This window comes from Chroicocephalus ridibundus, chromosome 9 (genome assembly GCF_963924245.1).
Source record: "Chroicocephalus ridibundus chromosome 9, bChrRid1.1, whole genome shotgun sequence".
NCBI classification, from domain to species: Eukaryota; Metazoa; Chordata; class Aves; order Charadriiformes; family Laridae; genus Chroicocephalus; species Chroicocephalus ridibundus.
The window spans coordinates 48,746,148-48,774,087 of NC_086292.1; the positions used below are offsets into that span (position 1 = coordinate 48,746,148).

At 54.7% G+C, this 27,940-nt stretch overlaps 2 protein-coding genes across 2 annotated transcripts in view; both read right to left on the reverse strand.

Annotated features, from left to right (window-relative positions):
• Positions 1–27,940, reverse strand: part of CLN6 (CLN6 transmembrane ER protein) — a 157,897-nt gene that overhangs the window by 20,968 nt on the left and 108,989 nt on the right. The window lies entirely within an intron of this gene.
• ITGA11 (integrin subunit alpha 11) overlaps positions 2,888–27,940 on the reverse strand; it is a 51,881-nt gene continuing 26,828 nt past the window's right edge. The window contains exons 7-30 of the mRNA XM_063346076.1: positions 27,447–27,595; positions 26,546–26,690; positions 25,954–26,119; positions 23,382–23,452; positions 22,434–22,578; positions 20,218–20,366; positions 19,779–19,919; positions 18,555–18,758; positions 17,969–18,099; positions 17,135–17,301; positions 15,655–15,797; positions 14,418–14,528; positions 14,118–14,203; positions 12,135–12,342; positions 10,366–10,464; positions 8,906–8,982; positions 8,079–8,168; positions 6,724–6,814; positions 6,482–6,595; positions 5,219–5,305; positions 4,882–4,992; positions 4,362–4,457; positions 3,864–3,977; positions 2,888–3,580 (exon numbers count right to left, since the gene is read on the reverse strand). Coding sequence (XP_063202146.1) covers positions 3,509–3,580; positions 3,864–3,977; positions 4,362–4,457; positions 4,882–4,992; positions 5,219–5,305; positions 6,482–6,595; positions 6,724–6,814; positions 8,079–8,168; positions 8,906–8,982; positions 10,366–10,464; positions 12,135–12,342; positions 14,118–14,203; positions 14,418–14,528; positions 15,655–15,797; positions 17,135–17,301; positions 17,969–18,099; positions 18,555–18,758; positions 19,779–19,919; positions 20,218–20,366; positions 22,434–22,578; positions 23,382–23,452; positions 25,954–26,119; positions 26,546–26,690; positions 27,447–27,595 — 2,967 coding nt within the window. The 3' untranslated portion in view covers positions 2,888–3,508. The remainder of the gene's footprint in view (positions 3,581–3,863; positions 3,978–4,361; positions 4,458–4,881; positions 4,993–5,218; positions 5,306–6,481; positions 6,596–6,723; positions 6,815–8,078; positions 8,169–8,905; positions 8,983–10,365; positions 10,465–12,134; positions 12,343–14,117; positions 14,204–14,417; positions 14,529–15,654; positions 15,798–17,134; positions 17,302–17,968; positions 18,100–18,554; positions 18,759–19,778; positions 19,920–20,217; positions 20,367–22,433; positions 22,579–23,381; positions 23,453–25,953; positions 26,120–26,545; positions 26,691–27,446; positions 27,596–27,940) is intronic.

Consider the following 27,940-nt stretch of genomic DNA (forward strand, 5'->3'; position numbering starts at 1 on the left):
GCTGCTGGCATTTCACGTGCTCGGCTTTGGGTCAGCTACGCTTAAACCGCGCTCTGTAGGTGGTGATGAGAGCCCTGGCTGCTTCTGGCAGCGTGCAGCTGCGGGAGAATCTCAGTCTTTCACTAATTTGTTCCCTAGGCTTCTGCATCCCTGCGGAGGCAAACGCCGCTCAGCCCTACCCCAGAGCAGCAGCGGAAAGCACTTGGCTTCGTAAAGAAAACTGTTCTCTGAAAACGCGATGCAGGGCTTTTTTTGTTTTGGTTTTTTTTGCGAGCTATGGGACTCGGGTTTTGTGTTTGGCAGGGATTGCGCAGCAGCCCCATCGCTGCCGCTGGTGCCCTGTGCCAGCCCGGTGGTGGCTCTGTGGGCACCCCCCCACCTCAAGCCCTGTCCCCCGCCCCATGTCAGCGGTGCCCATTTGCTCCGGTCCCCCCCTCTGCGTTCACACCGGGGTTTGCTGGATCAGGCCCTGGCTGGAGCTTTGCCATCCTCTTCGGGATATGTCAAGGTGCAGAATTAATTAATAAGTTTACCTGAAGATGGCAAGAGCCGCTTCTTGTTGTTGGGGTCAGACGAGGCGGGTTTTACCCTCGTTTTACTGAGGTTTCCCCTGATGCGAGCATGAATTTGTGACCTCCCCCCAAGTAACTGCGCTGAGCAGCTTAACTACTTTGAATCATAGAATCATTGGGATGGAAAAGACCTTTAAGGCCATCGAGTCCAACCGTGCCTGCACTGTTTTGCATTAAATTGCTACAGGCTGTTGGTGTAAGTAGCTTTAAGCACATTCTCAGTAGCTGCAAACCCTCTTGGCGTTTTAACCCACAGACAGAGAAGTGCTGATGCTTCGATGCCAGGTGTGGGTAAGGAAAAGCCCACGGCAGGGCTTGTGTCCCATGGCACCCGCTGTTGGGAGCAACGGGAGTTGCGTTCCTGGAGTGTTGTGACTGAATGGGAAGGAAAGCGCAGCTTCCCTTCCCGCGGGGGCGCAGAGCGGCTGTCCCACACCAACCCTCTGTCTGGGGCGAGGGACGACCCCTGGCCCGCGCTGGGGACAGGCAGCGGGTACCGGGCGGCAACAGCCGCTGCTCGGGGCCCTGGGATGCTGCTGGGCGGGAGGTGTGTGTAGAGGGACGGTATAGCAGTATATTTATTCATATGTGTGTGTGTGTGTACGCATACAAATGCATATATACATGCACACACGTATATATGCCTACATACATATGCAGACACTTTTTTATATACACACACATACGGAAGCGTACGCACCTAGGTGTATACGCGCACAAGCACAGGCGCAGACAGATCCTAGCTGGCGCAGCGTCCCCTGCGAGCGCAGCTTCCCAAAGCTGGAGGCTGGAGATGCTCTCTCAAAGAAACACACACACACATATATATGTAAAAATACCCATTCACACGTAAACACATACGTGTAAACCCCCTCCGCACACACGCGCACCCCCAAGCTGGTGCATCGTCTTGCCTGCAAGGATGGCTTCCCAAAGCTGGAGGGTATATAGACGCATGCAGACATATATATATATATAAAAAGAGAGAAAGAACATAAAATACATACACACTCACGCATGTGTATAGGCTTATAAGCGACTCCGGAGCCGGATGGCAGTGGGAGGGCACCCCCCACCCCCCCCATCCCTCCACCCGCAGCTGAAGGATCCTGCCCAGCCCTTGCTGACCTTCTCCAAAGCCTGGGGAGGGAGGGAGGGAGGGAGGGAGGGAGACGAGCGACTGCTTTTTTCATAGCACCAGGGTCTGAGATGCTTTTAGGCAAAGCTTTGGAAAGCACTTGGTTAATTTTTTTTTTTTATTTCCCCCTAGCAATAAACGGCTGGAAAGGCGCCAGCAGCAGTCCTCATGCGTCCTGCCTCTGTGCTTGCAACAGCCATAAGGAAAAATTGGTTGAGCATGAAGGGCGGGGGGGGGGAATAGATCTGCAAAATTTGGTCTCTCTGGGGCCATGGGAGGGCTGGCAGTGCCAGCATTGCCCTGGACTCGTGGACCCCCAAGCACCCAACCTGATACCTGCACTGGGATTTTGGCTCTCCGGGGTAGCCTTTCGGCTCTCCAGGGTAGCCCTGCACCCCAGCCAGGCCCCCCCGGGACAGCCAAGACGTGAATCAGCCCAAAACTCTGACATTAACAACTCCCATTCAAGGCGAGGATGGTAGCAATGGGGAAAAAAAAAATAAATCAGATTTTCCCCCCCCACCCATTTTATCCAATGGATGATACAATTTTATACAATTTTGCAGCACGCCTTCCTCCGGGCTCACAAAGACCGACCCGCTCCCCCCCACCCCCCAGCTGCCTGTCCCACCCCACAGCATCCCTTTAAAACCAGGCTGCAAAATCCTGCGTCCCACAATAAATAAGTGGAGGAAAAAGTCTGAGCCCCCCCCACCCTGGTCCTCCTCTGCTGCATCCCAGAGGGGTGTGAGCATCGCCCCCCCGGTACCCAGCCGAGCCGTGGAAGTGGGCTAGCACAGAATGGCAGGGGAGGCTAAGCAATGTTGGTTTGGTTTTTTTTTTTTTTTAAAATACTGTATTTTTAATCCTTAAAAAATACTAGGACAGTATTTAACAAACTTCATTACACATCCGGCGGACATATGCTTTCTTTTTTTTTTTTTTTCATCCATAAAATTATTATTAGCATAAATAATTCTATTATGCAAAAAGAAAGATTTTTGTCAAACAGCACCGATCATCCGGTTTCGCGTGACACCGAGTATGTACAATTATAATACACGTGCGGACCCTTCTGGACACAAGCTCTTCCAAACTGCTCAGTTTGTAGAAAACACTCCAAACTGGGTTTTGATTTATTTTTTTTTTTAAATTTTTTTTGAATGTTTTTTTTTTTCTCCTTTGCTTAAACAGGTAAATATTTTTAAAATAAGTATGTACAGCTGGACACTGGAGATTTGCATTAAGGTGCTTTAATTTGCTATCATTTGTATTCAGTGCATTAAGAAGGCGGCAAATTAAAATCTCCACCCAATTGCTCCGGTTAACGAATGCAACGCAGTTTGAGAGCCGGGGCCAGCAGAGCCCGGGGGTTTGCTACAGCTCAGCCTTTTTTGTTTGGTTTTTTTTTTTTTTTTTTTTAAAGGATATTATTTTTAAAAGATTTTTGCAGCCCCGTAGTTTGCTCCAAGTTACTTGGGGGATGCTTCGGTGGCCGCTCCGTCCCTGCTCCACGGCCACCTCCTGCAAACCCAGCGTGAAGCTCCTCTCGCTGTGGCACGGGGCCGCGAGGAGGGGGCTGGGGATTTTTTGGTATGTGTAGGGGTATTTTATTTATTTTTTTGTCGTGCGTGCGTGTGTGTGTGTGTGTGTGTGTGTGTACCCTCAGCTCGATGCAAACCCGAGCTCAGCACCCGAATCCCTCGGCATGGAGGCGAACCTCTGCTCCGTGACGGGCGAGGGGCTGGGAGGGGGCGAGGTTTTGGGGGGGGGATGACCTGGTGGCCCCCCGGCAGCATCACTCCAGCCCCTGGGTGCTCCGCTCCCGCTCCGCCGCTCGCCGGCGGCTCCCGCTTTTAAAAAATCCAAGCTGTAGGGATTAAAGAGAAACATAAGAAAAAATAAAACAACCCCACGCCGTTACTTCGGCTCATTGCTGGGACCTGCCTGTCTTTTAGTGGGATCTTGCCGGGAGGTTTGGACCCTGAATAGAAATAATATGGAAGTGGAGGTTAGAGGAGCTTTTTGTGATGCCTGGCGGTGTTGAGGGGCTCGTGGGGCTGTGGACACGGAGCTGGGGAGGCCGGGGGGGTCTCTCCACACCTGGGGGTCTCCACCGAGCCCCCAACGCGTGTGGCTTAAGGGCTGCTCACCTTCCAGAGCGCGAGGACGAGCAGGGCCAGGAGCAGGAGGCCTCCTAACGTGCTCCCCAGGATGATCCAGATGGGGATCTGCGACTCCTCCGGCTTGGAGATTTCAAACGTTATCTGCAAGGGAAGAGCATCCAAATACGCAGCTGCCGCTGGGTGCAAGAACCAGGTGGGCAGGAGCAGGGACGGGGGGGCGGCGCGGTGGTGGGCATGCTGAGCATCCCTCTGGGAGGATGCTGGAGCTGCTGGGGAGAACGCCCACCCCACGCACCAGCGATTGGGCTCAGGTTTTCCCTGTGGAATCCGGTGGTGCTGGGCCCAGAGCTGCCTGGCTCCAGCCACAACTGCACCGAGTCGCTCCGGGCTCTGCAGAGCTGGGTGCCTGGGGCAGGATGGTTCTCCTGCGGGCTGCAGGGTTTTTCCCCCTGGGGTCAGGGCAGGGTTTTGCTGCGTCCCTGGAGCTGCCAGGTCCGTGTGTGACCGTCCTGCCTGGGGGCTCACCTGGCGGCTGGGGTCCTCCTCGCGGAAGATGAAGGGGCTCCCAAAGCGTCGCTGGAGCGCGGCGTTCATGGTGAGCTTCAGTGACTTGAACTTCAGCTGCACAAAGAAATGCTGGGTGTGAGTGTCGGCCACAGGAGAGGACCCAGCACCCCGGCTGGGTGTCGTGGCTCGCCCCCAGCTTAGCATCCCTGCTGGGGATGCTGTGTGCTGCCTCCGGGGCGGGGGACGGACGGACAATGCAGATCAAACAGGGAACGTGGCTAAATTGCAGCAAAAAGGACTGCTCAAGATGAAATTCCCCATAACGAGGTGCTGTGCGGGATGTTGGATGCGCACACCAATAGAATATGTGGGATTTGAAAGCAAAAATCACCCCCCACGCCCCCAGGCTTCCTGGGAGGGAAGGCAATCACAGGAGAGGGGGAAAAAAAACACAAAAAACCAACACGATTTCATGGTGCAAGGGCCTCTTGGGGGTATTTCTCCTCGAAAGCCATGCGCCTACTTCAGGAGGACTTACTGCTTTCAGAGACTTCATCCACAGATTGCCACGCAAGTGGAAGTTCATCTCCTCGTTGGGGGCTAATTTCACATTGCAGTCGATGGAAACGATGTCAGAGTTGCTGTGGTTCTGCAAGGGCAGAAGTTTGTGCTGTGGGAGCATCGCCGCTGAGCAGGGGACAGAAACCCCGGCACTCACTGAGGGCAGCGAGATCCAAACCGTGGTGGAGTGGCCACCCATCCTCCCCCGTGGCCATGGGGCATCCCCATGCCTGGAGCTTTCTCTCTGGTTTGGTGGCTGCCTGGGGCGGCAGGGCTGAGCCCAGGGCCAGGATCAGGCCCACGAAGGCACCTACCAGGTGTGGGGTGCGGGAGAGGTCCTCCTCGGCAGGCGTCCTCCGGTAGTCGGTGGTGTTTCCCCAGATGTTGCAGGTCGTGTTCTCCTGCAGGAGAAGCCGATGGGCTCCGAGCATGGGGACGGGGACCATGGTGGCTGCCTCCCCGCATCCTGCCCCGTGCTCAGCACCCATCCTGGTGAGTGGGGGGGATGGGGAAGAAGGACAGGGAACTGCTGGAGAGGGGGCAGCAAAGGGCCACCAAGAGGATGAGGGGACTGGGACACCTCTCTGATGAAGAAAGGCTGAGGGATTTGGGTCTCTTCAGTCTGGGAAAAAGACGGCTGAGGGGGGACCTTATCAACGCTTATCAATACTGAAAGGGGGGTGTCAGGAGGATGGGGCCAGGCTCTTCTCAGTGGTGCCCAGCGACAGGACAAGGGGTAACGGGCACAAACTTGCCCATGGGAAGTTCCATCTCAACACGAGGAGGAACTTCTTTGCTGTGAGGGTGGCAGAGCCCTGGCACAGGCTGCCCAGAGAGGTGGGGGAGTCTCCGTCTCTGGAGACATCCCAACCCCGCCTGGAGGCGTTCCTGTGCCACCTGCTGTGGGTGACCCTGCTCTGGCAGGGGGTGGGACTGGGTGATCTCCAGAGGGCCCTTCCCACCCCCACCGCTCTGGGATTGTGTGATTCTGGCACCCCCCGGGCTTTGCCGGTGCTGGTGGCTGAGCCTCTCCCCAGCCTGGCAGAGAGCCCTATCCCGGATGCCAGCCACGTGCGCCGGGGTGTCACAGGTGACACAGGGGCTTGGCCAGCGCTGGCAATACAAAATGCCTCCACCGAGGCCAAACCCATCTGTAAACACGCTGGCTCCTGTGCCGGGCTCTTTCTATCACTGGCACGAGAGCCCCGCGGGGCGGCAGGAGGCTCGGGATGCCCCAGGCTCTGCTCCCAGCCCTCTCACCGCCCTACGGGCACTCAAGCCTGCGGTTGACCCCAGGCACCGCTAACGCTTTCAAGACCCTCAAGAATTCATTGCATACTGGAGGGAGGTCTGGCTCGGAGAAATACTTGGGTAAACCCTTTGGCCGCTACCATTTATCGTGTTTCCAGCCATGCGAATGCAAAAGGCAGAAGTCCAGGCACGAGCCAAGACCGTCCCTGCAGGTGTGAGCACAGGGGGGGGTTTGCAAAAGGACGGGGTGACCCCGCTGTGGGGTGTCCCTCCCTGGTGCAGAAGGGACCCAGACGTGCGTAACGGGGATGAACCCCCCCTCCTACCTGGTCCACCACAAATTCCTTCAGGAGCAGGAGGCGGTTGCCCGCCCGGGTGGCCACAGGGGCGGTGAGCTTGATGGTCAACCCCTCCACGGGGAAGAAGCCCAGATTCTGCAGCTGCGAGGGCAGAGGACAGAGATGTGTCCCAAGGGATGGGGACGAGCAGGGGGATCCTGGCACATCCCATCTCCGGGATGGTGCTTTGGGGGGAAGGTCCCTCGGCCGGTTTAACACCCCCTCCATACCTTGAAGGTGCAATGAAAGGGGGGGCCAATGCTGTCGTATTTCTCCAGGGAGCTGTTGGACCTGATTTCATAGTAGTCCAGGCTCGACGCCCTGTTGCGACAAAGGATGACAAGTCACGAGGTGGGCTCAGCCCAAACAGCCCCTCCGCAGGCAGGTTCCTCAAGGAGAGGACTTGAGGTCTGTCTGGCCCCATTTCGGACAGAAACTATGGCCTGGCTCCACTTTGTGCAAAAAAAACCGGGGGATTTTCAGGCTATTCTGCTTCTGCAGCATTTTCCCTTTTGTCGTAGAATTTTTCTTGCTTTTTTAATATAACAGAGCCATCCAAGGCCCCGGTCGGCAGTTTGAATGTCCCGTATGAATCTCGGGAGGTCAATCACATCTCTGTCTCGCAGCTGGGAAGGGAGGGAAGGAGCCAGGACCGTGTGACGGGTGCTCCTGGGACCAGCCGGGAGCGCCTGTGGGGGGGATGCACGCTCGCCACTGTCACGTCATGGGGCACGTGGCCCAAACCCCCCCCAAACTCTTTGAAATGATTTCCCCTTTCTTTCCCCCCCCCCCCCACGGTACCCACATTTTAATTTTTTTTGTGCTGTTGCTTTTCCTCCAAATTCTCCCGTAAGAGCGGTTCTGATATTGGTTAAATTGAGAATCCCCTGATTCCCATAAATTGTAAGTATTAAAGTGATTTTATTTTCAGTGCCCCACTGCCTTTAGTGTAAAATAAAAAAAAAAATAAATGACTGAAGGTCTCAAAAATCTGCTAAGAATTACAGCAAGCAGTGCCAGGGAATGTGTTCTGGGATCCACAGTTTTTTTTTTTTTGTAATCAGGTTAATAAATTATCGGCTGTGCCTTAGCTCCCGGCTCTCCTTGGACCGAGGATGCTCTCTGCTTTAGTTACGGTTGATGCCCAAACCCTTCCATGCACATCCCTCAGCCGAGCTTCTGGTGAGACGATTTTTTTTAGTGGGCTGGCTACCAGCCCAGGCACTGGCTAGTAACACATGTTATGAACATTATTACCTACAATAAGTACTTTTTCCCCTTGAAAGAAAAATGGCCCTCACGCCTATTTAATAACACGTGCGCATTTAAACATTGTGCGAGCGCAGCAGCTTGTTGCTTCTCGCTGTTGATTTTTCCAAGGACCCGCTGAGCGGGATGCCCCTGATTTTATGGTTCCTTCAGCCCCTTTTCTAGGTAAATTCCCCAAATGAAAGCTCAGTTTGCACTGGGCTCTGTTTGAACACAGCTCTCACGAGGCCAGCACTGGTTTTCCCGAAGGATGCGTGTGTGTGTGGTTCCCCCCCCTCCCCTGGCAATGAGCTGCATCCCCTTCGGAAACAGGCACCTGGTGAAGAGCAGGTCGGCTTCGTACTTCAGGTGAAAATTCAGGTGGGCGAAGTTGTCCTCCTTGGTGCTCTCCTTCTCCTCGCTGTCACTGAAATGGGCAAGCAGGGGTGAGGTGGGAGCTGGGTCCCTTCTCATTTATTTTTTTTTTGGGGGGGGGATGGGTCGTAGGAAGCAGGTGGGGAAAGGCTGAACTTTCGCTTTTTGGCCAAAGTGTAAAGAAGAAGCAATTTTATTCGGTAACTTTTATTAGCCCAAGGCCATAAAAGTAGCTCATTTGGAGACAGGTTTCACGCCCAGCAGCCGTAAAGCAGTGCAGCAGCCCCGGCAGAGCGAATCCTCGGCTGCACTAATAATTGATGAAAATGAAAAAAAAACCAAAACCCAAAAACCCCCCCCCCAAACCCTAACGAGATTTCCTTCGGCTGTCAGAAAACTTTAGCTGTGCGGGGGCAAGTGGGCGAGGAGAATTTCGCAAAGCTGCCAGGAGATATTTTTCCTGGGAGTGTTTGCAGTTGTGAAGGTGGGTAAGAAAGCGGCGGTGGCCGGAGCCCCTCTCTGCTCGGCGCAGAGCCCAGCAGTGGCTGCATGGCCTCCAGATACACAGAAAAAATGATGGATATAAATATATAGATAAATAAAAACACCCTGGTTTGCGAGTACTGGGCTGCACGCTCTAACAATCCATGGCAATCAGTTTTCCTTGTGGTTATTCCCCGAGTAAAGCCTCTAGCATCACCTATGGCAATGGGAGAAGGAAACCCAACCCAAGCCGGCGGCATCCCGACGACCTCGCAGACACACGCAAGGGAGAAAGCAACCATTAACCTGTTGGCGATCAAGTAGATCTCCATGCTTTGAAGGAAAATCGACTTGCTGAATTCAAAATCCAGACGAAAAGCTACCTGCGGAGGTTGGAAACAGATTGGAGAAAACATTAAGGGAAAAACCCCACAGCTGAGTGCCGGCCAGGAGCTCTGTGGGTGCGAGCATCCCCCTGCTCCCATCGGGAGATGCTGCCGGGCTTTGGGCAGAGCCTCGGCTTTCCAGGGAGAGAAGAGGCCCCGCTGGGGATTTGCAGGGTTTGCTCTCAGCCCCGCACTCTGCATTTTTTTATTATTTTTTTTTTTTTGCTCGGAGATTGGGGAAGCAAGCAACCCCCCCCCCAGCCTTTGGATGAGAAACCCTCCGGGGGACCTGCAGCGAGAGGCCGCTCGGTCCCATCTGCGGCACGGGGTCGGCTGGCGGGGGAAGGCAGCCGGAGAGAGGCCAACAACAATAAAATGTGATAAATGTCACATCTGCAAGAGCTGTGGCAATGACCTCAAACTGTCTGGGACTGCACAGCTGAGTATAATATTAAAGCTCCTGCTGCTCCCCGGCCAAATTTCCATTTCCAGCTTGTCTTTGTTTTGGCAGGACCTGGACTACCTGATGCCACGCAGATGCATTCTCAGCCCCCATAGGTCACGGGGAGTCAGGCTGCTGCGCTCTCGTGTACAGCCACAGGCATCTGAGAGGGCTTTTTTGGGAGCTTTAAAGCCTTAGAGAGGTGCCTGGAGCTCGTCCGTCATTTTCAAGCTTCTGACAAGGAAAGGCTTCAGACGGATGCGGCGGTTGGAAAGATTTTTCTCTTTAGATCCTGCTTGTCTTGTCCCGTTTTCCCGCGGCGGGGGCAGGACAGGCAGGTGGGATTTCACAAGGTGCCTGCAGAGAGTGGCCCCGGCGAGCGAGCTCCTGCATCTCCTCGCTTTCCCTTAATGCTGCACGTGATGTTTCCAAAGGGTTTTACGGCATTTAAAACACGGTGTTTGCTGGACCTGGGCTTATGCCCAGCGCTGGCAACCTCTGTGAGCTGCAGTCTGCAGGATGCCACCAGCCCGTGGGGGCTTGGGCAGGCTCGGAGGAGGGTCTGGATGGACCCCGGGTGCTCAGAGCACGGAAAATCTCTCAGAAGAGGGTACTTCATCCTGCAAGGAAGGAGCTCGAGGAAGTCACCAGCATGGTTTGAAGCCAACATTAAATTGCTCCAAAGGACTGGAGTCAAATCCTCTGGCTTGGAGGAGCTGGGCGACCTCTGAGCATCAAGGCAGCACGCTAACCATCCCCGGCTCCCAGACAAGCCTTTCGACCACCGGCAACGGACAGAGAAAGGGAAGAACCCAAAATTCTATCTTTAAAAAAATCCTGTTCTAAGAGGGACGGCTGCGGCCCCGCGGCTGTGCTGGGGGCAGGGGGCTCCTGTCCCGTGGGTGAAGCCTCACTGGGGCAGGAGGGAATAGCTTTACCTTGGCCTTGGCTCGGAAGAAGGGGTAGCTCACGTTGCACACTTTCTTGTTGGGGTGCTTGTCTTCAGTCATGCAGTCAATGTTGATGTCCGTGTCATCCTAAAATGGGACGCGAAGTGTCCATGGCACCGGGCACAAGCCCTGTGACCTGGCTCTTTATGAAAGCAGCAAACACACACACACACACGGCTCAAAACAGGCTTTAACTTTTGGAAAAAAAACAACCAACCCAACCAACCAACCCACCCACCCCGGTTGTTGCAGGCTGGGAATCCTTCCCAAGCAGCTGAATTTCTAGGGTCGTTCCTGGAGAGGGCATTTCCAGCAAGCAACTTCCAGCTTTCCGATTTAAATCCCCTTAAGAAATTTAACTACAGCAGTGAATGAATGAACCCGAATATTCTTGGCACTGTAATTGGGAAGAAGAATATTTTCCTGTGTTGGAGTCACAGGGAAGCATCAAGAGATAATATGAGCTGTTATTCTGCATGGCCACCAGCTAAGCAGTAATATTCAACTCCCCCATCCCGACGACCAGGTTCCTGCTGCTCACCCCCAGGCGGGCGAAGCTCCCGCCCATCGCGAAGCCCAAGCGCAGGCTGGGGTGGGATGGGATGGGACACCAGAAGAGGTTGTAGCCTAGTTGCATGCAGGTGTCTGTCCCCACCGTGAGACAATGAGCTCTTCCAGTTTTCGGCACTGTGTTAGACCCTGTAAGGGTCTTGGTTTGAGCTCCTGCCAGTAGACAAGTCCTAGCCAGGAGCTGAAGCTACAAGGAAAATGCCTTGACAGCCATCAGCAACGGCCTGGAGCTTTCTCTCACTCATCTGCTGAGATTATAGACTTTCTGGGGGCCACAGATACTTTTTATTTGTGTCTCTATACAGCCCCTGACGCAAACATTCAGCCCCTCTGGTTGGCAATTTGCTTATTTAAAAGCAGCAGCTGGCAATTTGCTTATTTATAAGCAGCAGCAAGGAGCCCGTTAGCGGACTGATGCTACAAATATTTCCTGCAACTGCCGCTGCGTGCTGCTTTCCGTTACCGGGCATCGCAGGGTTCCCCCCTGCCACCTCACTTAATTTGTAGTAAACTCTCCGGAAAAATGCGTTGGTCTTATTTTGTGGGCAGCCTGCCCCACAATTTTCCCTTGGCACGGCTCATAGAAAAACAGAGGCCGGACATGGGATCTGCGGGCGGGTATGAAGTCACTGGTGGTGGTGGTGGGGGGGGTGAGCGAGGAGGGCTCAGCAGCATCAGCAAATTTCCCAAACCTCGCGGGGGAAAAGGGAGGAGTCGCACCGAGATGAGCACGTGGCGGGGGTGGAATATTGGGGAGGGCACCCAGGGCCTGGGGACGGGCTCACCCAGGGGACGAGCCGTAGAGAAGTGGCATCGCCCGGCTCGATGCTGAGCTCGCGTTATCAGCCCGTACTTCCAGGAGTTATATCTCAGCTGCAAAAATTCATCCCTGACGGGACCTTGGCCACGCGCAGCAAGTATTTTTAAACTATTGGAGCAGAAAAATAAAGAGGGAAATAATTTCATCTGCCTTTGACCTTCTTTCAGGCTCTTAAAATTCAAACGTTTTTGTATTTCCAAAATAAAGAGCTGAAAGGGCTGTAAGTGCTTAGAAACGACGCCAATAAACACGTCTGATTTATGAGGAATGGAGACGTTTTTGGGCTCTGGTTTAGGACACAGCTTTCTCATCCGGCCGGGATTAGGAGCGCCTCTGGAAAGCCCCGGATATCCCCCGGCAGCCTCACCTTGGGGATTAAGCTGGCGAACTGGAGGTTTCTGGAGAAGGAGATGTTGAGGACCGTGCTGTAGGCGTTTTCGCCTCGGTTCTCCAGCGCCGCCTCCACGGCCACCCTCCTCCTGCCGCTCTCGATGACGAAGACGGAGGCGTCGAAGGAGAGGCTGAAGGCCGAGCAGTCCGGCGGTGCCCTCCGCAGAGCCCGCCGGCAGAACTCCCTGCGAGAGGAGGGCAGCGCTGCGGGCAAGGCCTGCCGAGCACCCCCCGGGGACCCGGCCCCAGGAATTCCATGTGCACGGCGTGTAGGATAGTGCAAGGAAATCCCCGCTCTTCCTCTGTTGTGCTGCTACGGAAAGAGGAATCACAAATTCCTCCCACGGGCCATCATTTTGCTGGTGATTTTTGGCTAATGCTGCCTCGCTCTCTCAGATGCTGAGGGCACTGGGACACCTCTCTGATGAAGAAAGGCTGAGGGATTTGGGTATTTTCTGACTGGAAAAAAGACGACTGAGGGGGGACCTTATCAACGCTTATCAATACTGAAAGGGGGGGTGTCAGGAGGATGGGGCCAGGCTCTTCTCAGTGGTGCCCAGCGACAGGACAAGGGGTAACGGGCACAAACTTGCCCATGGGAAGTTCCACCTAAACACGAGGAGGAACTTCTTTGCTGTGAGGGTGGCAGAGCCCTGGCACAGGCTGCCCAGAGAGGTGGGGGAGTCTCCGTCTCTGGAGACATCCCAACCCCGCCTGGAGGCGTTCCTGTGCCACCTGCTGTGGGTGACCCTGCTCTGGCAGGGGGTGGGACCGGGTGATCTCCAGAGGGCCCTTCCCACCCCCACCACTCTGGGATTCTCTGTGACCCAGTTAGGAGCTTTGAGTGCCGTTGGGATGTAAAGAAAAAAATAAATCCCACACCATTAGCAAAGGGTAGGGCTGGCACCGAGTTTCAGGCTGGCTGAGCTCTACCTCCCAGTAAGATTACTGGCACAAACTGCAATGGCAGCGTCTGCTTTTACAGACTTGGCGGGTGTTTGTGCATTGATTTTCTTTACGCAGAATAAAAAAAGGAAAAGAAAATATAGGATGGTGCCACTTTCAGAGCCCCACGGCGGGGCAGCGAGGGCGCCAGTTTGAAGGAATAGCTCTATTCCAACAAGTCACCTCAAAAGTGGTTTTCTCAGCAGAAATCACCTCCGCACCGGCTGCTCTTGCAGGGCACGATCCAGCGCCCGCTGATGCCGTTGGGAAAACTCCCCAGGCTTCAGGAGGAACCGGACTAGAGGTCTTGCACCCTGGTAGACCATGGTGTTTGCCCATGGTTATTCGTAGGACTCCAGCCGCTAAGTTCCAGAAATCATCCCCTTCCCGCAGCTCGCTGCAACCTCCCGCAGCACAGCCCAGCCAGAACCAGTCATGCCCTGGGTCGCAGCCCCAAGGACCGAGAGCTTTACGGAGCTTTACAATAAATGCTGAATTATGGGATACAAGTAATCCCCAGGTAGCGGTGCTGGCCAGGAGCTTGGTCCAGAGCCCGCTGCCATCGATGGGAGGTGGAGGTTCAGACTCCTGTGCTCCTAGATAACCTTTAAAGCTCTTTAAGTGATCAGATGTAGTGTATAATTATTTCTGCTGCGTGAGTCAAGCCTGTAATTGCCAAGTGGGTAATGCCAGCCTTGCACTTATTCCCCCCTATTATTTTCTGATTTGTCTCCCTGGGGCTCATCACCATGGCATCAAATATTAGTTGTTTTGTGGATTCCCTGAAAAACCACTGATTCGTTCCAGGCAGGGAGCAGGCAGAGTCTCAGAGACCCACTGCGAGCCGAGGTGCCGAGGAGAACCTCGTGGTGGTGCTGGAGGAACCTTATGGTGGTGTTGGATGAAGGACCAGCTGCGATGGCAGAATCTAGGGAGCATGGGTTGGGGGGGTGCCTTTTGGACCCCCTCCAGTTTGTGATACTGGTTGGGAGGATGCTCTGAGCGACCTACTCACATGGCACTGGGCACATCGCTTCTGGCATCCAGGACCAGGTCAGGGACGCAGTGCTCGTCTTCATTGCACCCGTTCCAGAAAGGGACCTGAGACGGATGACAAGAGCAGCTTGGTGACACTTTGAGCCCCAGTTTGTGCTCCAAGGAGAAGGGACACAGGCAGCGATCCCAGGCTGCAAACACATTCCTATCACGGGAGGGAGCAACCCGAAGATAAAGAAGCAAATGTTCCATTGGGCAACAAATCTGCTGACCAAGCACCCAATAAGAGGCACCCTGGGAGGTCGGTGCTGCTACCTACCGAGACCTTGAGCGAGGTGGGCCAGCTATCGTCCAGCATGGGGCCGTTCTCAGGGTGCTCCAGCTCGTAGTCGATGGAGAACGTCACCGGCTTCACGTAGTCAGCTGTGTCCTGCGGCGGACAGAAAGCATCCTTGAGAAGGACAGGGCTCCTGCTCGTGGAGGGGCAGCATCAGAGAGCGAGGTAAGGCAGAACTGCATGCAGGTGTGATTATTTTATGAAATAAAAGCTTTGCAATCTTGTACGCTTGGTGTGTAATCATCCTGCCTCTCCAGCTAGCCCTTACCGAGGGACAGGGACAACCCGAGCTCGGCGGTGCTACTCAACACCCATCTGACGGTGCGGGAAATGCTGCACCCTGGGGACGCTGCCTCCAAAAGACGGATGCTCTGGGATCACTGACCCTGAGCCAGGCTCCCAGGGGACGCAGGACTGTCCTGCAACCCTGACCTGGGCCTTCTCCGGCCGGTAGCGACGCTGCACTTTTCCTGCAGCTCTGTGAGCTTTTCCCATGCATTGCCCCGGCCGCACGGGGTGCAGTTAGATGCTCTGAAGCGAGATGCTTCTTGGGCTAAATCACAAGCTCCATCTCGAGCTCCAGACTCAAATTTCCCAGAAGTTCACGGCAGTTCAGGCCAGGGCTTGGGGCTGCGCCAGTCTGGCAGCTCGACCCTCCCTGGCCTCGGCAATGTTCTCATCATTCACTGGGAATGTTTGATTTTGGCCAGGTTTGTGCATCAGCTGTTCCCCGCGAGCAATGCAGAGGGTTTCGGTGGCTCCTGCACCCAGGGAGGGGGTCCCTGATGGCCAGAGGGGTGCAGAGGGTGAGAGCACTGGGGACTGTCAGGGAGGCATTTGGTTCCCTAACGGAAAAAAAAGAGTTTTCTCTGATTTTGGAGCAGGGGGACCAGCCTGACCTGCGCATCATGAGTGCACGCCCTCCCTGAGGGCACGGCTAGCGGCTCGTGGACAGCGCGAGCTGGGGCTGCAATGAAGTCAGTGCTTGGGGACCCCGCGGCAGCTGCGTGCCAGCAGCTCCATCCCTGACCACATCAAACCCAGCGAAGAAATCCAGGATGGAGGATGAGGCTGGTTTCCAGCCATTATGGCTCCTCCAACCACGTCCCAGCACATCGTTGCTTTGCACGTGGTGGAGAGCATCTTTGTCGGGGCGGCTGCCTCTCCTCCGGGGGCTGGCCGAGGAGGAGACCCCAGCCTTGTCCCCTTTTGCACTCACCAGGACGTGGAACTGGAGCCTGTCACAGTGCTCCTGCCCGGCGAGCAGCACCAGCCCCTTCTGCGTGTGCCGCTCTCCGCTCTCATCCAGGTGAGCCCGTGGCGTGTACCTGCGCTCGTCGATGGTGGCGTTGTACCGCAGCGCTGGAAGGAGAGCAGCGCCGTCAGGGCTTCTCCCCGGGGTTACCACCCTCGCTATACAGCGACGCCGGGGCAAAAATGGGCTTTTGCACACTCAAGCCCCTGTCACCCCACTGGGAGGAGCGTGGCAGGGAGCGCGCTAAGGGAAAACTGGGAAAGTTGGGCTAGAGTTGTTATTGCCTGCTTCTAACAGACGTTTCTTTTGGGCCAAGCATCCGCTCTCCAGGTCAAATAAAGAACTTGAAAAATGCATTATCCAAAGACGCTGTGTAAAATCTGCGCGGGATATACACTTATTTGCCTCTTATAAATGCACATGCTGGCCTGTACCAGTTCTGGAGCTATTGTACCCCAGAGCACTCTCCTCTCCCAGATGCTTCACTGGAAGATCAGTTGCTTCCTGCAGCGCTGTCGAAAAGAAACCGAAGGTCCTCGACCCGGTGCCAAGCCAGGGTGGGGGTGGGGTGCACAAAACGTGGGTAAGCAAAGAGCAGCCATCAGCCCCCAGCACACACCGTCCACCAAGTGGCTCTTCTGGGTAGAAATCAGTGTAAAGGTAAATAAATGAAGGAAACCCCACTCAGTTTTTTTTTTTGTCCTGCGAGCTCTGCAATGATAGCCGTTAGGAGGAAAACACTGGATTTAATAGTGCAACTCAAAATTCTTGCTCTAGGGGATGGGAGCTTTTCCTTTGGCTTCACTCGGGACCCAGGTTCCCTCTGACAGCGTTTGCTGCCGGGTTGCAGGGGACGGAGCCTCCACCGATTCCCCCGGCTCCAGCCGAGTCACTGGCATCCGCCGGGCAGGCTCGGGGTCACAGCGACATGCGAGGGTTTAAAAGCAGAGCTGGCCAATAACTTCACGGAGGTTCCCCGGGATATTAGGGAAACGTGCACATATGGTCGGCAGCTGCGTCCTGCCGCGGCAGCGGGGAGGATGGATGAACTCCGCGGGACACGGTCCGGGCACGTCCTCTCCTGTCCCGCTGCCCGGTGAGGCGGTGGTGACACCCCCGTCGCACGCACCGCAGCAAGGCAAGCTGCGGGAGAGCTTGGCGCCAGGGCGTAGGTGGGAGAAAAGGCTAAACACTGGCAGGGTGGAGTTCTTGGGGTGTTTCTCGGCACTGCTTAACGGCAGAGCCACCGTCCCTGCTGCACCGGCCAGCACAGGGACAAATTTGTGGGTAAAAAGGGATGTGGCAGATGGCAACGCGCACTCCTCCAGACATGCCAAGCTCCTGGATGGTTTCCCTTGGCAGAAGCCGAGTGCTCCTTCGGGGCTGGAAACCTAAACGACGCATGAATTGGTTTTTTTGTCGCGCGAGCAGCCGTGCCGCTTACCCAGGCTGGCCGTCTGGAAGTGAGCCGAGAGGAAGACAGCGGTGAAGCAGACGAAGGCCGACATGCAGGTGGCATCCTTCCCGTTCCGCTTGCAGTCCTTGGTGAAGATGTTGATTTTGGAGGGCTCGAAGCGGATGCTGGCGTTGATCTGGACCACGCTGCGGGACCTGTGGGGCGAGCAAGGGACGGGAGATGTGCTGCGGCACGGGACACCCGCAGACATCTGCAGCAGCTTCCAAAAGCCTCCAGATTCATCCTTTTCACACTTTTTCACCCCTTTTCCCAACATCGAGAAAGTGCTGAGGAAGACCAAAGGCCACCACAGTGTGCCGATCTTCTCTCAGCTCATCTATGCAGGATTTGAAGAATAAAATCTCTTGCACGTATTTGCCTCCCTGCTTATGACAGTGAAGCGGCTCAGCACCGAGAGCAGGATTTGGCACGCAGCACTTCCAAAGGCAGACCTCAGCGTGGCCCATCTCTGCTGGGCACAGCTACCCTCCATCCTAACAGCTTCAAGGGACTTTCCAAACATTAATCTATCTTTGCAAATATTAAATTCTTCTTATTCAATAAGAGCAGAGGGAGCCTGGGCAAATCACCGCAAATGGTTTGAAACTTTTGGGGACCTAATAACGAAAATCAATGCAAAACCAACTCTGATGTCCTTCAAGGGTCCAAGCGCACTGAAATGCCATGGCCCTCCTGGGCGGGGGGTCATTATTGTAGAAAGACGGGTCAGATTTTCGGGGCATCCGTTTCCCCCCCCTCCAAATGTCAATATATTGCAATGAGCTTTGGGCCGAGGAGAGTGCCAAATGAGATGCAGCTAACCACAGCAGCACGGCGTTCCCCAGAGAGCCGACGGCCAAGTCAACGAGCCCGTCTTCGTTCAGGTCCAGCTGTCCGTGGATGCTGCATCCAAAATACATCAGGCCTGGCGCGAGGTCCGCAGCTGCTATCCGCTGAAAAGCAAAGGGGAGAATCCAGGCTGGTTTCCAGCCGGAGCATCCCTGCCTGCGAAGGAGGGGTTTGCCACGCCAACCTCTCCACCTTGCTACTGAAGATGCCCCTTTCCAATCGATTGCACCAAACATAATTTTCCAGGGAATGACACCATCCAGAGATTTCTACTGATTTACTCTGCGTGTTTACTGTGTCTCTCACAAGTGTGAGAAATATTTTATCTATAGTAATCCATTGCACAGATTGCTACGCATTGCCCCTAATTTCAAGCATGTTTTCCATCCCCTACGTTTGCTTTGTCTTGGACCCCTCACAAGAGAAAATATCCAGCAATAATAATGAACAACACGGTACTGCATGTGACTTGATTGTGCTCTATCAGTCTTTAAAATGGGCACAAATGACATTTATTCTGATGAAGGATGGGCACGACGGAAGCACCCGAGGGCTGTACCTGCTTGTACTTCTTCAGGACGGTGTCTTTGAAGCCGAGGAAGATGTATATGGCTCCTTGGTGCTCATCCTCCAAAGGCGCCCCGACGACAAGGTCGTTGTAGGAGTCCTGGTTGAGGTCGGGCACGGCGGCAATGCAGGAGCCGAAGCGGGAATTCTGGTAGCTCTGCAGATCTACAAGGGCACCGCTGGAAACGAAGCGGTTCTGCCGGGCCAGCCAAAGAGAAAAGGCAAAAAAACCCCAACCCCAAACCCATCAGCAGCAAGCCTGGCAAGAGGAGAAAGTCCTCAATGGCAAGCAAATAAGACGCAATTTCTCTAAGGAAGGAGGTTAGAGCCCTCCTGGCGCCGTGGGACTTTCTGCTCAGCATGTCCTTGGGGACAGACGAGCCCCATGCCAGCCCCACGCCTGCTTTGCCTTCCTTTTATAGCAACCTGCATAAATAGTTGCATAAAAAAATTGTGCCTTAGATATGGGGACTCCCGCTGCTCTGGGCAGGCTCTGCAGCCTTGGATACCGAGCATGACCTGCCCGCTGCCCCGGATGCCCCCGGAGCCTGATGGATTTGGCTCTGAAACTGCATTTTGAGCCAGCTTTGCAGGCGGCAGGAAAGCTGGTCCTGCCCCAGAGCGCTGGTGGGTGCCAGGGAAGGGGATGGGGGTGGCACATGAAGGGGACGGGGGTGGCACATGTCCTGCCTGTGCCCTGAAGCGACGGTGGAGGGACCAACCTTGCTCCCAGCCATGACCCTGGGCAGGAGGGTGCGCCTGGAGGGAACGGTTTTGGGGGAAGCAAAGTGGATGGAGACTGTTTGTCCAGAGAGACGCCCACGTCGCAAAGACCCCACCACGCACCCCGTACATCGCCTCCTCAGGGCCGGGGAACTCACCCGGCCGGGAGCAGCGAAGCCTCGAGACGAGGTGGCTCCGTTCCAGCAGAGGCTGGACGCCCTTCGCTGGCAGCGAACAAACCCCCCGAGATTGTTTATAAACAAGGAAAACAAGACAAATCCTCCCCGAGCCTCGCGGCAGCCGCAACAGCGAGGCGCTGCCAAGCTCCGCTGCCTTCGCACCGTGCCGCCGTGCCCTGCGAGGTTTGGTGGGAGCTGGCGGGTGCGCGCTGCCCAGAGCCACCCCGGGGAGGTGACACGAGGGGACACAGTTCCCGTGTTAATGCCTTGTCCCCTGCAATGTCCCCATCTCGCCCTGCGGTGCTGCCACGTACCTCCCGCAGGGTGTAGACATAGACCTTCCCCCTCTCCCTGCCCTCGCTGAAGTACATGGGGGCTCCCACCAGCAAAACATCGGTGACGCCGTCGCCGTTGACGTCGAGGGAATTGATCTCGCTGCCGTAGTAGGAGCCGATCTGGAGGAGACAGAGGAGGGGATGGGAGCAGTGCTCCTGGTGGTTAGGGGCACTGCCACCCCCCCGGTGGGGACCGCAGGGACGTTCTGAGCCCCATCCCTGCTACAGCCACGTGGTTTGGAGCTGTGGGTACAGAGACAGCCAGGACGTCCCCAGCTGCCCATGGACGCATTACACTGCTGAGCCATTTAAACAGAACTATTTGCAAAATGAAGCGGGGGCAGGATTTATGGAGGAGCCTGCGTGCCAGGTGGAAAAGCCTGCGCAGCATCCTTGGCAGCGTGCGCCCCGACGTTACCTGCTCGCCCTTCAGCGCCTGGTGGATGGTGAGGTTTCGGTTGTTGTGCATGCTGAAAATGATGACTTTCCCGGTGTGGTTGAACCTGGGCGCTCCCGCGACGTAAATCCGCTCGTGGTCGGTGGACATGACGGAGGAGACGGTGTAACCTGGAAGGGGGGCGGGCGGGGGGTGAGGATCTGCCTGCCTGCTCCCAGCCGCTGCCCGGTGATCTGCTTCCCATTAGCCCCCAGCTGCTGACATAACTCTGGCTGCCTCCCAGATCGGGAAGCTGGAAACCCAGATTACTTCAAAGATAAAGTCATTCAAACAAAACCCAGCGCCCTGACCCTGGGCTTTGAGCCGCCTGCTCAGGTCCTACCTACACCCCGGGCAGCGCAGCCGCACCAAGAGTTTTGGCACCGCCGAACGCAGCCGGCGAACCCCGTGCAAAATCCTTCTCTCATCGAAGTCAAGTCCAATTCCCGACCTGATTAAGTGTTTTATTTCATGGCTTGCATCAAGTTAAAGAAATGCTAGCGAGGTGTGTGCACGCTGGGAGCCTGCGGCACCCGCTGCACGGAGTCTTCGAGACCCTGGCAGCTCCACATCTGAAACCAGGCGTGAAAGACTTTGCTGATGCTTGACATTAACATTCACAGTCCAATAAAAGCCACGAGACCGATGCTCACAAGTCCTTATGGAAATAACCCTGTGCGAGCGAATGACCCCGAGCAATCCCCCTTTCCCACCCAGGAGGGTTATTTTCTGTGCCGGGATCACTGACCCCACACATCGCACGCTGGGCTGTGGCACTTACCATAGAATCATAGAATCCTCATGGTTGAAAGGGACCTTTGAGATCATCGAGTCCAACCATACACATACACAAAAAAACCCTACAATCTCTGCCACTAGAGCATGCCCTGAAGTGCCACATCTAGACGTTTCTTAAACACCTCTAGGGATGGTGCCTCAGCCCCCTCCCTGGGCAGGCTGGTCCAGTGCCTGGCCACTCTGTCAGTAAAGTAATTCTTCCTAATATCTAATCTAAACCTCCCCTGCCGCAACTTCAGACCATTTCCTCTGGTCCTGTCATTATTCCCCTGGGAGAAGAGGCCAACACCCACCTCTCTACACCCTCCTTTCAGGGAGTTGTAGAGGGCACCACTTCCCCATGTGCGTGGCACTCAAAGCATGGCCAACCATGAAGCTGGAGAAGATCACTTGGGGTCACATCCTATTGAATTTTTGAGTGTCTCCAGGGATTATCAGGGTTTATGGACCCCTTTCCCTGGGTACTGGCCTTACCTGGGGTCTCTGTCTACCTAAATATTCCCTTCCTGGGGGGATGTTCCTAAGCCAAGGTTGATGGTTGGACTAGATGATCTGAAAGGTCCCTTCCAACCTGGGCAATTCTATGACTCTATCAGCTTGGAAAGCCCCAGGTCCTGGCGCTGGGTGAGCTGGGCTGCTCTGCAGCAGGAGGGACTGGCATTTCCTTAAGATTTCTGGATTTCTTACTCCAGAAAACAGGAAAGAAAGATCCCAGCTGAGCTCCCACATGCGGTCACGGGTACCCCTTGCACAGCCGCAGCCGTCCCCGCTCCAGGTGCCTGCAGCTGAGCCCCGGGGACACTCTGCTGTCACCCCAAGAGATGAGCCGCATGTCCCAGGGCCTGTTTGTGTCCCCAGCGGAGGGAAGAGCCCCGACACGCCGGCGAGCAGCCCCACAGCATCCCGCCCCGCTCCCTGCCACGGGGCAGCCCGGCCTGGCACGCACCCCTCTGAAGAGAGGCTTCATTTTGCAAACCAGGCTGATGTTTTTACTCCAGGCCTTCAACAGCCGCACATGGAACGGATTAACCCAGCAGGTTATTTCCTCCCTTAGGCATGAGATTTCATCAGTGCTTTTTTAAACCATTCCGGTAAGCGCTGTAGGTGACCCGGGCTGGCCGGTGTCTGAGATACTTTGGCATTTAAATGGCTTTTGTGCTGCACGCCGTGGTGGACGCTGGAGTCTTCCCAGGCGAGGATGCTCACACACGCTGCATCCCTGAGCGAGGGGCAAGACAGGTCTCACGCCAACTGGAGCTCGCAAACAGCCCGGCATGGCACCACCTACGCTGGGAGCGCTGGCTGCTATTAGTCATTGGAGAAATACGTTGTGCTTCCTATCGTTAAGTGTAAAATCATGAATTCGGCCCTGGCAGGAGAGCCTCATTCAGCTTTCTTACCTAGATACGCTCCGTGATTTTTCAGCTCCTCCGGGAACTCCTGGAGATAAGATTCCCGCAGGGGGATGACCTTCCCGCTGCTGGTTTCCTTCAGGACGGCTCCATTCCAGTCGTAGGCACCCACTGCCCCCAGCAAGATCCCGTCCTGTGGGAGAGCAGGAGTAGTTTGAGGGTATTTCTTGCCAAGTGGAGGCAATTCTCCCCCACGCTGCCCATACGGGCAAAGCCTATTCACGCTGAGATGGATGAGGGGACCTGACGGGAGAACACGTAGGGGGGTCCCTCAGAGCCCAAATCCTTGACTGTATACTTATTGGAGGCTGCAGAGTGCAGAAAAGAAAAGAAAAGAAAAGAAAACCAGAAAACAGTCCCTCCCAGAACTGCATGTTTTACAGAAAAGGGGAGAAATCTCACCAATGGAAAAGAAAAAAAAATCAATACAAATAATAATAATAATAATAATAAAAAAACCCCAAGCAAACCATTCTCCAAAGCACACCTGGAAAGATGGAGATATTTAAACATGCTGCAATGACATTTCACACCCTCTTCTTATCTTTTCAGCGTGCTCTTCCTCCCCGGAAAAAGCCCAAGCAGAAATTCCTCCTGGCTTTTTGCTCGGACCCGCCAGCCCGCAGAGCCCGGGGGTGGGAAGGACCATCCCCTGCATCCCACCACCGACACGCGCCTTCCCCCGTGGGGGGACCCTGCCGCAGGCTGGTCCTAAGGCAGGCACTGGTCTCCCAGCAGCTCCCTTCCCCACGGGATAAACCAGCAGCAACAGCGTTTTCTTCCCGTTCTTCACGTTAGCAATTTAGCTTCGTGATTAATAACTTGCCCAAAGCACCCGTCTCCCCACCTGCAGCTGCCAGCGATGACAAAAAGCACAGGGCCCCCGCTTGCACAGGCAGGAGCCAAAAAAAAAAAGCCCCACGTTTACTCTCTTACTTCCACAACGTGTGATGAAAATCCAGTCTGGGACATTTCCAGTCCAAAGGAGATTTCATTCTTGTTGGTTCCTTAAAAAAAAAAAAAAAAGAATTTGTATTTGATGAAGAGCTTTGCTTTCCTGGAGGGGCTGAGCCTCGGTGGGTCGGGGTGGGATGAGCGCCCACCTCCACCCCACCTGGGGCACAAAGGGCCTCGGTTGCCATAAATGTGCTTTTCTCCCTAAATCACCACAATTACACAAACTTGTGCTGTTAATAGGTACTGGGAGCTCTGCCCCGGTGCAGTTCTCTCCTTCCAGACCCACAAAAATGTGGGTTTAGAGGATTTTGCTTCATAAGTGCAACTGGGTGAAGCTTCTCACCCCAGGGAAGCTTTCTTCCACTGAGAAGCATCGGGCTGGCCGGACCGGCATAACTGGCAAACTGGTGGGGAGTTTTTGAGCTGGTTTGACCAAAATTTCCCCAAACCCCAAGATGTTTAATTTCCAGTGAAAGCCCTCCATCTTCTGTCTCAATTGTTCGTCCCGGGATGTGCTTTTCCTGTGAAATTTAGACAAATTTAGTTTTGGAGACTGACAAACTTGTCACAAGGCGGACAGAAGCGCCGTCACTTTGAACAAAAATATTTCTTGATATTTAATTTCAGCCAATAAAACCCAAACCTCGCATTATTCCCATAACCCCGCAATGCCTAACATTCCAGGGAGTCCCTGGCCATCGGTGTGTGGGGTTTTTTGCCCGCTTATAGCCCAGCTGGGTTTGAATGGAATTTGATGGGTGAGAAAGACACTGACACCAGACACTGACACGCAGATGACCCGCCCTGTGCCAAATTTCAAAGGTTTGCTGTAAATGACAGGGCCATCACAGCTCTGCGAATAACCGCTGCGAGAATGAGGGGGTCACCTTTTGAGGAGAAGCCGTCTGTGCTCCTGATGTTTTGAGGGATGCAAACCACTCCAAATAGAGACATCAAGGCCAGGCTGGGTGAAGCTTTGAGCAGCCTGGGCTGGTGGGAGGTGTCCCTGCCCAGGGCAGGGGGTGGAACTAGATGATCTTAAAGGTCCCTTCCAACCCCAACCGTTCTTTCTATGATTCTATGATATAAGAAGATATTCAAAGTGTGACTTTAGGTTCTGGATCAAAGCCTGGCAGGGAGGACTAGTGTGGGTGGGAGAGAAGAACCGGCAACGCCACGGCCAGCGTGGGCAGGATCTCGGGAGCAAGGACCACACGCTTCTCCAGCCAGGTTTTGTGAGGGCTGACGCTGCCTCGGGGCAGGGGGCTGCGCTAGACGCTCCTCCAGCGGCTGTTTTCTGCAAGTGGTTGTACTGATTCTGGGCAGTGGAAATTCACGCTTCCACGAGGTCACCAGAAAGGCGCCTGTTTTAAAATGTTTGCATCTCTCCTCATTAGTTCTCTTACTTATACGCGAGAAGAAGAAAAACAAAATGAAGAAAAAAAGTCACTTTCTCCCTCCAAAAGGGCTTTCTCTAAGTGGGGCCAGACAAAATCTCTTTGGTCGCCCCTGTTAGTAGAATGTCCCCCCGTTGCCCTCAGCCGAAGCTGCTGCTGCTGCATTTTCATGCATTTGGGATGTCTGTATGTCATCCCAAACACGGTGATGTGCTGAGGATACTAAACCAGGGAAAAAGGGACAGCCTGTCCCTTGGAAAGCAGAGCCCTGAGAGGTGGGCAGCGCAACCTGAGCAATCAGGCTAGACTTTCCTAAACACGCTCCAGGAGCTAGCCCGGGACGGGGACTACTGGGGGGTTGGATGCAGCCACCTAATTCTGAAGGGTGGGAGAACGAGGCTCAATATCACCTATTTTACTAGTCAAGGTGCCCAGAGAGCTCCGAAAGTCTAAGTGCTCAAAGTGGGGGCTGGTGGGTTGGTTATTATGCATGAGCATCTTGCAGGAGCAACGGTACATTGCATTGAATAAGCTTTTAATCTGCTAAAGGAACGGAGATGGGGAGGTTCAGATGGTAAATTAGGCTACTAATTCTTAACAGGGAAGAGAAAAACATGGCCAGACCATGAAAACATCGTCTGGAAGCAATGAGCTGCCCGGCTTTCACAGCAGCAGTATAGGGAAGCAGCTCTGGGGGCAGTTGGAAGAGGACAGGTGCCTTCATCCCTCTTGGTGGTTGCAGATCAAAGCCAGAGTCACCTCTGCAGCAGACACCTTAACAGAAAAATGTCTGATTCAGTGTGAACTGGATAAAACGCAGCGGGAGTGGGTGCTGCTGCAGAGGGAGGCCGTGCCCTAACAGGCTGCCCAGGGAAGCGGCAGAATCGTCATCCCTGGAGGGATTTAAAAGATGGGTAGACAGAGTGCTTAGCGACAGGGTCTAGTGATGGTTTTGTCAGTGTTGGGTTGATGGTTGGACTCGATGATCTGAAAGGTCCCTTCCAACCCAGGCAGTTCTATGATTCTATGATTCTATCAAACAGATATCAGGGAAACCATGGCACAAATTCAGCAAACCGAGGACCGACAGCACATCTGAAGTAACCTGCTGCAGCGCGACCGGCCGGAATGTGTCAGGGAGCAGCAGCACTCACCTTCCAAGCTAAATATCCTCTCCCCCAGCGCGTCCACTATGTCTTTGAGTGCTGCTTCATCTGTGACATTAAAGAAATGCTTGTCATCTGGGTCGCTCGCTATAAATTTTATCTCGTTCAAAAAGGCTTCGGGATTGATTCCTCTTCTGTTATAATAACCCAAGACCTACGTTTGAAAGAGAAATGCAAGACTCAGGGGTTTTCATGCGATGGGTAGAGCCATCCCAAAGCACCTGAGGGGTGTCCATATGGAAGGAGCCTGACAGCCTTGGCATCTCCCATTGTCGGAGCAAACCAGGATTTGCTGTAATTCCTCCAGGCGGCTCCACCTGTGCTCCCCTCATGGAATTGGGGTGCCCGGTGCAATGCAGGGTCCTGCCTGTCCCCGGCCACAGCTCCTGCTACAGAGCCGAGCATCCCACCACCTCCTGCAAAAGCAGGACCAGCAGCAAGGAGCCCTGCGACCGCGCTGGGAGCGGCGGAGGTGGGCTGCACCGCCGGCCCTGGCGCACTGGGGTGCATGGGGCACCGCCGAGCTCTGCACGGCTTCTGCAGCCGTTCAGCGCCGAAAGGTCCCCCCTCCACCACTTACCGCCACCGCGTATCTGGTGACATTGTCCTTCTCGCTGTCCTCAATCACCTTCTCCAGGTCTGGGCTGTCGTGCGACTCTCCATCTGTGATTACAATCATTACTCTCTTTGCCCCTTTCCGGCCACCTTTCTGAAACGCTTCCGAGCTGCAAGTGAAGAGATGCCCTGGGCTGCTCAGCCTCGCCAGGGGGGTCCCGGCCCGGCTCCCACCGCCGTGTGTCCTCCCAAACCCCCCCGGCTCCCACCGCCACACACCCACCGAAACCCCCGTCTCCCAATGCCGCACACCCCATTGCCCGCACCGTACGGCACCGAGCGGCGTCGGGTGGGCTGCCAGCCCCTGTGGAGGTGCAACGGGATGCAGAACCCTGGGGAAACATTTTAGGACTTTAAAAGGGGATTTTTCCACCAAGGGAGCTGGCTTCTTGCAGGAGAGGAGCCTTGAATTCAGCAAAATGCCCTAAATCCGCAGCAGGTCGGGCTGCTGTAAAAATGCACGGGAGCAGGGATTTGTCCCAGATAAGGGAGGAGCTGGCGGTGTGGGTCGGGGCTTTCTGAGCTCCCTGGGCTGTGGCAGCCTGGGGTAGGTGGCATTTGGGGTGGCTTTTGGGGCGGCTTTTGGGGCCTGAGAGCTCTTCCAGAAAGAAGATTCATTTTCCGAGCCTGTCTCTGCGCCCTCCTTCTGGTCCGGCTGCGGCCAAGGACTAAGCGGTTTTGCAAAGCATCGTTTGTAAAGCATCAGTTAAAGACCAAGCGGTTTTGCAAAAGCATTTTTAGCCTGGTGGTATCCCCTGCTTTCTAAGCAGCGAGGAAAAGTGAAGGGGGAGAGAGGGAAGGGAAAAAAAAACCCCAGTGATTTTAAACTTGTTATCGGGAGGAACAGGAAGGTGAGGGATTTTTACCGAGCAAACTCTATCCCGTAGGCAGTCCTGGTTTCTGTACCTCCTCTTTGCTCTATGTGACTGGCAGCCGCTACCACGTCTTTTACAGACCTGTAGTCATTTAAATGAAACTCATGGACGACGTCTTCTCCATACTGAACAACTCCGACCTAGGGATTAAAGAAATATCACCAAGGACACCAACAACCCGCTGCATGGTGAGTGCCTGCGACACAACTAGCACGTTTCGCCGATCGCATGAAATAGCATCATTAAAAATCAATCACTCTGTCCCAATTTGCTCCAGTTTTCCCAGTTGCTCCCAAACGCTCAATTTTGATTCTATTTTCACCCCTGCGTGGCTGCCCCTGCCCTCCTATAAAGGTTTTGGGGTGATGCTGATGTGCTGTATCCACAGCATCTCTGGATGGGACCCAGTGGGAGATATTTGTGCAAATTGTTGAGGATATCCCTGCCCAAATCCGTGCCCAAATCAGCCCACGATCGCTAATAGG